This window comes from Perca fluviatilis, chromosome 5 (genome assembly GCF_010015445.1).
Source record: "Perca fluviatilis chromosome 5, GENO_Pfluv_1.0, whole genome shotgun sequence".
In the NCBI taxonomy this organism is placed as follows: Eukaryota; Metazoa; Chordata; class Actinopteri; order Perciformes; family Percidae; genus Perca; species Perca fluviatilis.
Window position 1 is genome coordinate 15,001,370 of NC_053116.1, and position 10,489 is coordinate 15,011,858.

Below are 10,489 nucleotides of genomic sequence, written 5' to 3' on the forward strand. Positions count from 1 at the left end.
TCAGAGCAGTTCAGAGACAACATATTTGAAAAGGAAATATATTGCAACAACTATAAACAAGCAGCAAAAATAAAAACAAATTAAGGACGATGCAGAATGAATTAATAGAATACAATAAACGTATCTCTGGTGAGCAGGTCTTTTTTTTGTTGAAATGCATTAATGACTGTTGCCACCTAGAGGTTGCTCATACAGTTAAATCACTGCAGCCTTTTTTAGTTTTCAACAATAACAAAATGCACACAGTTTGAAATCGAGCAACTGTAATTTGTAATTCATTGAGAATCAATGCAGAAACAGCTCAAGTGAGCAGTGTTATGGTGCTCAGACATAATGCATATTTTGCAAAACAAAAGTGCATTCCTGTGGGCTTATACAGGCTATTGTGTCTCAAAGCAGAGGGGGTTGTGAACTGCAGAGTAGCTCATGTTTCAGAGCCTAAACGTCTGCCGATTGTTGTAGTGTGACATCTGATGAGCGAGAGAGGCCTACAGATGGTTTCACTCTGTAAAATGTTCGTTCCACATTTGGGCCTATAATCACAAATACTGAGAAAACACCGGCAGGACTGGAACAAATAAGACACTAAGTTGTGCATTTGCTCCTCAGATACTATATTTAAACTGATGTGTGGATGACTAGTGTCAGTATGATGGTGTACTTTACTATCATAAAACATGTAGTTGTGATAGCTGCAGTGTATACACCTGCAGCATAGTGTTAACTGAGCACTGTTATACAACAGAGTTCACTTTGCTCTAATAAGGCCATGACGTTAAATAAACCCTTAGGCTAAATAAATGTTTACACTCATACCACAATGTATATCCACGCTAACAGTTCAGCAAGCTTCATTCTTATATAAAAAACAATTCATATCAATATGGATGCAAAACAAATATTCACACGTGTACTGAACAACAGTGAATTTAACAGTGAGTTTCCCCTCTATAAAAATAGCTTAAAAATCTGACACATATTTAAGTACAGTGTAGGGTTAAGTCAGTTTTTTTTCTCTTTTACATCTGAGACAGTTTAATAACAGGCTGGTACACAAGTCCTCTGCTCCTCCATCCCTCTCCATATGACACGGCCATACACAGACATAGGACGTTAAAGACCAAAACCCAATAAGGAGTGCTAAAGGGAGCAAAAATGAATGGCATCTTCATATCATCCCTGCTCTGGACTAAGACTCCAAACTCCAACTGTCTGCAGACAGGTAGTGTAGTCTTTTCTGCACAGAGCTTCACATGCACAGTGGTTTAGTAGTAGAGCAGTACTCCAGGTCCAGGAGAGGAAAGAATATGGCCAACAGTACAATACAACAGTGTGCTCCATAGCAATGTCAGGATCATTGAAAAGGTGAAGCAGAAAGGACAAAACATGCCACATTTGACAAACAGAAATCACAGTCTCTCTCACACAGGAAAAGGGCATCTGAGGGGCAGAGACATTGAACACATAAGCATTTAGTAACCGATAACCTATAGAACATACACCAATCCACAACTCAGTGTTCCACATAGATAAGCATGTTGGGAACTGAGACAGGCCCAACCAAAGTGAAAGGAAGGAAAGGATAGCATTGTGAAAAAAATAAAATAAAATCAGGGCAGGAGTCAATGAACAGATTGTCACATTTCATGCTCTGCACACTACGCAATAATTATTTTACGAGACAAGCAATAAACATTGTTGTCATCCCCACCATCATCATCATTCACGCCCAGTTAATTCACATTCACAGTAGGCAAAACACTACTGCACAGTGCACACACACGAGTAAGTGTACAGGCATACAAACACATCCCCTTAAAAGCACACCTCCCAGTGCACCGTGGGATATAACTAGTGTAAGTGGTGGATAGCTTGTCCCCTGATACCCGAGAATAAAAAAGCAAACAGAGAAGGAAAACAGAACGCAACACAAGCAGAACGAGTGATACAGTACAAACCACTGACATTATAAGGACACTTGAAGAAAGATTGGATTGTTTTGGATTAACTAAATGCAGTTGCCATGTACCACTGTGTTTGCTGGTTACAGCTTGTCAAAGCATATAAAATAACTATCTGTAGTATATGGCAAAATAAATAACTCAAACATTTTGCAGCATTTGAAAAAAGGCCACTGAATGCTTGTGTGTGAGAGATATGCAAACTCAACAGCACAGGTAGGAACTAGCCATAAAGTCTTTAGCCTTAAACCGTCATGCATTGACATTACCATATACAAGACTGAATCACAGCCTCAAACACAGTTTCTTGCTTAAGTTTCCAATCATGCCATTATAAAAGGTTTAACTGTATGCATACAGTACAGCATCACAGGTTACAGTTCAGCTTCCTCTTGGTAAGTCACCGTACCTGGACGAGCCCCTGTAACAGGCCGACGCTCATTACCAGGCTAGTGATAAAAGCAAACAAAAGTACAAAAGTGCCTCAATCCTGTAACATTTTGGATTTCAAAGGCAGAGGCTGTCAAATAATGGCAGTAAATGATCAAGGAGTTAAGTACAAGCTTCAGTTGTCTGGCTGCAGCTATGCCAAATACCTAAAATAGCACAAATATTCCTCTGGAGCGATTCATTTAGGGTCTTTTCCTGACAACAGCAGAATACACAAGAGCTGTCTTACAGAGCAAGAAAGGCTTTATTTTGGGTCAGTGGCTTGTTTCGTGAACTGAATAAGGCCCAAACTTAAAATGACACCCCACACAGTTAATATGTACATGAACAAGTTGCCCTGAAGTCAAAATTCACTTTTCAAGTTACTGTGACGTTAACTGATTCAATTTCAAATTAGTGAAGAGTGACTCAGTTTAAAGAACCCGGCGAGTGATCGTAGTTTTACACAAAAGGACACTTTAAAATCTATCCTGTTAAAGCATCAAACCCAGCACTGTCATGCCAGCATCCAATCTGCAGACAACCCAAATTAATAAGAAACATTTCTAGCTGACCGTAACACTGAACTTTTTCCAAAAAGAAGTTTCAACCCCTAAGGGGCAGTAAGGTAAGGTTTCTTAGTGCGCTTAAACATCGGTTTTTGGGAGCAGTAGACAAAATTTGAAGTTGTATAAAGACATTATGTCACATTAGTTCACCTGTTCTTCCATCTCTATGAAGCTTTGGCTTTTCTTGCCCGTGGTGATGTTTTATCCTCGGACTTCACAACCCCATTGGCAGCACCTCCTGACAAGACAAGTGGTTAGAAACATTCCTGATTAAAGCGATTTCAGATATAAATGTTCAACAATAAGAAATATTACAAAAGACTTCTGAAATGAGACATAAACTGAAACACAGGTTTACATTATGTCTACATTTGGTAGACTGACCAGAAGCTCAGGGTTCTTGAACACTCACCCCTTGTAGGCTCCCTTTTGTGAGGCTTGCTCTTTGGGCTGACCGCCTTCTTCTTTGACGCCTGGTTCTGGCTGTGCTCCCTCCACTTTTTCAACTGGAAGTTAATGAATTTCCACATCATCCAAGCCTGTGTCAGGCAGATAGCTGCCAGACAAGTCATCCTGAAGGGTTGGGAAGACACATTTTAAAAACTACAAAATTAAAAGTGATTTAACTTGAGAACAGGAAAACCAAACTTTTGTTTTTAAGTTTAATGTTTGTAGTAAATTAGCTAGGTACGAGACATTAAGGGCTCTTCTTGTCAATTGCCATCTGGACTTGCCTTATGGTGAGCACATTGAAGTTGCCTTCTGCTAGGGAAAAGCCCTGGTTTTCTGTACGGGGCAGCCCGAAGCCAAACGTCAGAACTGAGAGTGTGAGGGTGAGGAGGCGGGCGATGACAAAAAGTAGAGCCCACAGAGTAAAACTGTAAAAGGAAAAAAAAGGATTTTTATCAAATCAGGTTGGTCAAATCAGAAAGGCATAAAATGTTAATGGGGGGAAAAAAAACTTCTTTGTTAGATGAAAGAAAGCAATACCCCTTCTGCTTGTTCTCATCACTGAAGTAGAAGAGGCGTGAAGCATGGAACAGGAGCTCCACCAGGTAGTGAGGGACCAGCAACACCAGGCCCAGTCGGTGGAGGCTAAACAGACGGGATGCAGAGAGAGGGACAGCAACATAGAATTAACTGAGGACAACTCAGCATATGAAGAAAGAGAGGAGACAACACTGAACACTATCAGCTACTCTTCTTATAGCTAACCTGGCTTTGAGTTCAAAGATGATCTTTATGGGGTTGTGTGAGGACAATGAACGAAAGTCAAATAGGCTGATAACTGAGCAACTACTCACAGTCTATCACTTGAAGAAAAAAAAAACAATCACTCAATTAACATAGAGATACTGCGTAGTAGGCTATTTTAACGTCAGGTTGTCAGGTAGCGTCTGAGTTGTTAACTCATAATGATGCACTAATTGTTTCCTTATACATTTTACTGCAATAGCAAAAAGTAACACTGCTTTACCCATTTTATCAGGCACTGGTTTGACACACTTGCAGTCATTGTCAGGATAAGTGAGATCTTTGTGAGAGATATACCTAGAATACGTTAATGCCTGACAAGGTGTCCATTATGCTTCTTTATTTCACCCTCAAGAGCATACGCTCAGAAAAATGAAATATTTCACTCACTTTAAGACATAGGCACCAGCGATGTGGACAACGTAAAGGCAAATGTAATAGAGCTGGCGGGGGATGTCCTCCTGTGGAAATAAAACAAAGGGAGAGTTTGTGTTAGTAACAGCAGCAGCATCAACTACCACAAACAGTAGTTTGCTGTAAAGGACGACAAAACTTTTTTTCATGTAGCATTTTTAACTTTGGACATGAACTATCTACGTATGCTGTGGATTTTAGTCGCTTTATTTACTGTGTAGTGACACATTCTTGAGGAGCAATGGTTTTCTTTAAAGTTTGAATCCCTTAAAATGCAGCCTGGACTCATTAACCACCTTTTAGCATCAACACTATGATACCACCAAGAAAAAACATGTCATCCTTGCTTGTATTTAAGTAGTGCAACAGAGGTGCGATTGTTCCCAGCCCCGACATGCTCTATATTCCACATCTGCACAGTCCTCAGCTGATTCCTCAAGGAGGCACATGAAAACGCCAGCAGGGATTAGCAGTGTTTATAGGGGACATTAACCGGCTGAGGTATACAGTAAACACCACTGCACTCATCATGGGTTACAGACTGCAGAGGCTAATGCACAAAAACGTCGACGACAATTAGTAAAAAAAAAAAAAAGTATCGTATTCTGATGCGTTACTGTTGATACATTGGAAGGCGGGACCAAAGGACTCAAGTTCTTCAGCACTTCATTTGTTAAAAAGTGATATGGTTAATGTGGCTGTAAAACCCAAATTCAAGTTGACGCCTTTTTCCTTCACTTGAGCCGATGTGCCATCTCACACCTGCAACACAAGACCACAGTAACTTGCTTTCAAGTATGACATTATTTTAATTTTTTTTTAATGACCCTTACCTTCCGAACTTTTTGAAAGTACAGCTCAGGAAGTGCATGGAGCCAATAGGCAATTTGGCAAATGTAGAAGAACTTGACCTGGAAACTAGATAGACAGGTTGGCAGAGGTGAGAGCCTGGGTGTTATTTTGGCAGAAGTTATATCATAACAATATACAATAGGTCATGTTGTGCATGGTGCACTGTTGTGTAACTTCTGACATGCAAGTACAAGTCAAACCAGTACGAAAATTGAAAGGAACCATATCCTGATCTAGAATCCAAAACATGATCTCTTATTAATATATGACATTAGCTTGGACTGTGATATTAAACTGTGATAGAAGATAATAAGATGAATCCCAACCAGTCCAAAGAACTGAAACATTACAAGTGCATCATGTATTTTAAAAGAAGGGCTGAAACTATTATCATAAGCTCAACATACTTCTGAATGAAAATACTAGTGGAACTCATTTGAAATTGGAATTTTGTGTTCACGATTTGTAAATTATGAGCTTCTGATGTGTAGGAGTCTTTACTTACACCATGTGAGTGTGTGGGTAACCCTCCCATAAAAAAGTAGGATTTGTTGCAAAGTCCTCCTGTGAGAGGAAAAAGAGACACGGTGTAAGATAGAGCTTAATGCAGGTTGGGACAGTGTGTCTCTGGGACTCCTGACTCTCTTACCGCTGTTAGGATGCTGCAGCCCCAGATGAAGGAGAACAGGTAGAACGCCGCGAGCTGTCCAGACTCGTTGAACTTGCTGTGTTTGGTTTTTGACAGGTGCAACCTCCTGTTCATTTTCTGAAATTAAACAAAATACTACCCAAGGTTAAACACATTTATGTCACATATTGGTGTGGGGGACATTTAGTTCCTTCTTTTTTTATTGTCATATAAGTATGCGTCACTTTTTTTCCAATTACACAGATATTTGTAGATTAGTTGTCACTACTTGATTGATGAGGTTAATTATAGAACACTGCCTGTTACGGAGTTATAACTGTCACAGCTCTAACATTAACTGTAGTCATCAATCAAGTAGCTGTGCAAGTTTTCAACTTTTTCCTTCTTGCACAAATGTTGCAATTTTTAAATGGATAGCTTCACGTTTTTTAAGTCTGTCTTCAGTCCGGGGACCTCAGGAAGTGGTGTGGGTCGTCTGTTATTGCAGGGTTAGTGTTTTGATCCATGTCAAAGTGCCCTAGCGCAAGACACGAAATCCCAAATTGATGTATTTTGTACACAGAACGAGGATTTTGTCCCCCCCATCATAAACCGTAAATGTATTAGGAATGGCCAGTATGAACATCAGGAATACAGGCCTACGTCACGCAACAATTGAAGACCGGAAGAACGTCTCTGAGTGGGGATACGGCTCTTCCGGTTAGCTTTTTACAATGGCGGAGCCCGATAGATACTGCTGGACCAAGTCTCTCTGCAACCTGCCTGAAGTCACCTACGACGATGTGGTTCGGATTGTAAATGAACACCCTCAAAGTAAAAAACATTTTGAAAACGGCAAAAAAGACAAAAAAGTACAAGACAGTGTACAGAAACTATCGTAGACTTCAATGGTAGAAGCTCGCTCTAGCCGTTCACGGTTTCGTGGGTATGGTAAACGATTCTATGGTAACAGCGAGTTGGGCCAATCAGCAATGTTGCTGTTACGCTTAGGATTGTGGGTAGTGTAGTTTTTCTCCATAGGATTGTGGATAAAACATGTTTTTCTTAAAACAAGGTTGATTTCATACAGACTTCTAGCTTCTACAGGAGCAGAAACTTTCATTGCACAACCACATAGGTCGTTGTCAGTCTACCTCAGATGATTTAGACATTATGGCTGACAATCTAAATCCTTATGGAGAAAGGGACTGTTGACCGGAAGTTCCGATTCCCTACTCCGCGTTCCGGAAGCAGGAAGTGTGACATAGGCCTATTACAATCTGTTGTTACAACCTTGATGTTCACACTACTGTTTTAAGACAGACGTGATAAAGCGTGATTCCATCCTTTTAAGAGACGGATATCTGTCCTTTTTTATTTAAATCCTTGAATGTGGTCCATGCATAAGGTTTTTATTTTTGGAATAAAAATATCTAAAAATATTTTTTTCTATTAATGATATCCCACCAGGAACTGAAAGACAAAAAATGTCAGGAAAACATCTTTTCAGTTATTATGCTTTAGTGCACATGCAGCTGGAAAGATTGGACCTGATTACCGTCAAACAGCTATCCAAATCTTAGTCATGGACCAGAACAGAGCAAACACACGAGGCGTTATTTGATGATTTAGAAATGAAAAACTAGACGGACACATCTGACATTGTGCAATCTGACAAAATAGAGGCGGAGAGATTCGGTTTCTCTCATGCCGTGTTTATACACTTAAGTAAAAGGATCAAAATAATACGCTGCTGTGTGCAAACAACAAACAATGTGAGCCAATAGTTACGGGTGCTGAGTTTGGATATAGATGTACTCACATCGAGAATATATTCTTGTATCAAGGCATGAAGGATGACCGCAATAAGCAGGTAGAAAAACACAGTGGCCACATCTTTAGGTCCATACTGGTAAAGGTTTACTGGATCACTCTTCTCATCTGCAACAAAAGAGAAACACAAAGTTAAAACCTTAAGGCCTAAACAACGGCTAAAGAGGCAGAATAAGCAACCAATGAAGTGCTGAGCTTTTTTTTAGAAAATCAGATGCAGTTGTTTACTTGATTTATCTTAAAAATACTGGAATTATTACTGTACACATAAACTTCAGCTCACCAAGAACTTGTGTTACGTTGTACTGGACTGTGATGAACATGATGGCAAACTTGGCTGTGACCTGGAACACAAAGAAAGAAACAGGATCAATGGAGTGATTCTGAGTCAGGGAAAGGAGTTTGTCACTGACTATGGATGTATTTTGTATAAAAGAAGCAAAGCCTTTCTGTTAATAAACCAATACTGTAATAAACGGGTGTATAATCGTCTTGGATTATCCCATGTTAATGTGTGAATCTTACTTTCGGTCGTGATACCATTTTTTAACAGGTGCACATATTCATCATTTAATGAGCGTATGTAATTAGGGAGGACTGCAGTGTCACTGCAAGATTCTAAATTCACCGAGTCCCATAACTGGGGTCTGGGGACCTCCAGGGGCTGCCTGCAGGGGCTCCCAGGGGTCTCTAGCAAAAAGTAGGTATATGTTAAGTTGCTACAATGATTCTCATTGTATCCAAATGAGTGTGTATCATGGGCTTCACTTCCCCCTAGGCATTGTTAATTATGTACTAAGTTTATAACCCATCTTTGTCCACACAGGTAAAGGTTCATTGAGACAAAATCTGATCAATTTTTACAATATTTTCAGTCTGGTGGCTGGGTTTGGGTGGGGACAGGTCAGTATATTGTTTCGTTTAAAGTCAGCTATAGTTGCTCTGTCCAACCAAAGGGCTGGTAATCAAAATGTGCAGCATGCAAGCAGACATTTAGCCTGACTATCTTGTTGCCAAAGGCACATGTATTGATTTCCTATTGAGGCAATGGATTAGCCGACTGGTAAAATGACCTGTATGCTGTGCCAGTGGGCCTCCTCGCTATCTTCTTTGGCACTGAGTGAGACACATGAGAAGGGAAGGAGAGAGACACGCTAGCGCCCTGCCCCTGGACTGCTGCTGTCATGTCAGCTAACGATAGTTAGCAGCAGCTAACATCACTCGGCTAACCACAGCTCCTGTCCAATCACACAGTACCTCGAACATCAGGCCGAGGAGGATTATCATGGCCAAACACGAAACCATGTCGGCGTGATTCTGGATCACAAACTCGTGGCTCAGCACCGGCGGGCTCTTGTTCTTCTTGCGGAACCCCATGGCTCACCGACGCGGCTCTCCCTTCTCTGGCTCTGGGCTGCCGTCTAGCTGGGATGAAGCTAGCTTTCCCCGCCGCTATACGGCTGCTGTTAGCCTGCGCGCCTCAACTGATGGAGGATGCTTGTCAAACGCTCCGCTGCGGTCCGTACGCACAGTGAACCGCTGCTCGTGTGTTTAAAAACAGTCATGAAGCTGCATCGCACCAAACCAAACACTACAGCACAACACCTACTTTTTCCCTGACTGGTAAAGTCAGATGACGGGCCCTCCCACTTCACAAACCCATTCATGAACCGCCCAGAGTCATTGACGTAGAAGGAGAACCCAGGCCCGTGGTGCATTCAGGGACTTCACGTAAGCGCTAACCGCCCTTGTTTGCTAGATTACTAACATAGATATATGGATTACTAAAAGTATGGATAGATGTAACAATATGTAATATTTCAGCACAATATCATCTGAATTGATAGATCTGATAGGAAATAGTATTGTACTTTAGAATATACAGTAGGCATATATACCAGGGCCCCCAAGAGCCCCAGGATTATAGTAATTTACTAGAGAATTGACACTTCTAACGTACAGTGATCATCTGAGACAGCTTCTGCATATTTACTTTTTTTTGCACAATTGTTTGAGCATGTCGTGTAGAGGGCTCCTGGGTCCTTTCTAGTTTTGGGGTTAATTCTAGTTTTAAGACCGTGTTTTAGTTTGTTTTAAGACCTTTGTCATTATAGTTTTGTTTATGTATCTATTTTATTCCATGATCACAAAGAACATATTGCTGAATAAAGTAGTGCTTCATAAAATTACAGCAAACTATTTGACACACTGAAAACCTGTTACTAGTAGATGAATAATGGGGCCTGACAAACAGGTTTCCGACCATGCAAAAGCAGGAAATAAATATTCTAATGCTCTCTCTTTTGCTTTACTGCGTGAACACAAAATATAAACTGCTGCAGGAACATCTCTGTATCGCAAAGAATAAAGATTGTTTATTGGATATGGTTGTTCATCACTTACAAACTTTCACTGTACATCACTCAAAGCTCCCAAAGTCAGTGATGAAAAAACAAATTGATATTTTAAGTCTGTTAGGATATTTAGAATTAAGAGGTAGTTTGTGCAATTGAATAATGCATTTTACTTTTTTAAATTGTTAAATTCCA

The 10,489-nt window shown here is 40.4% G+C and overlaps 1 protein-coding gene across 2 annotated transcripts; it reads right to left on the bottom strand.

Annotated features, from left to right (window-relative positions):
- Nucleotides 1-591: 591 nt before the first annotated feature.
- zgc:113278 (uncharacterized protein LOC541528 homolog) lies at nucleotides 592-9,626 on the bottom strand. 2 transcript variants are annotated; one of them, XM_039801150.1, is made up of 12 exons: nucleotides 9,198-9,626; nucleotides 8,224-8,284; nucleotides 7,930-8,048; nucleotides 6,129-6,245; nucleotides 5,985-6,043; nucleotides 5,461-5,545; nucleotides 4,604-4,674; nucleotides 3,950-4,054; nucleotides 3,694-3,837; nucleotides 3,372-3,532; nucleotides 3,110-3,197; nucleotides 592-1,440 (listed from the first exon to the last, which is right to left on the bottom strand). In XM_039801150.1, the coding sequence occupies exons 1-11, from the start codon at nucleotides 9,315-9,317 to the stop codon at nucleotides 3,124-3,126; spliced, it is 1,116 nt and encodes a 371-aa protein (XP_039657084.1). In that variant the 5' UTR covers nucleotides 9,318-9,626; the 3' UTR covers nucleotides 592-1,440; nucleotides 3,110-3,123. The 2 variants fall into 2 exon arrangements, with proteins under 2 accessions (XP_039657084.1, XP_039657083.1); XM_039801149.1 differs by having other exon boundaries at nucleotides 592-3,197; nucleotides 9,198-9,625.
- Nucleotides 9,627-10,489: the final 863 nt, after the last annotated feature.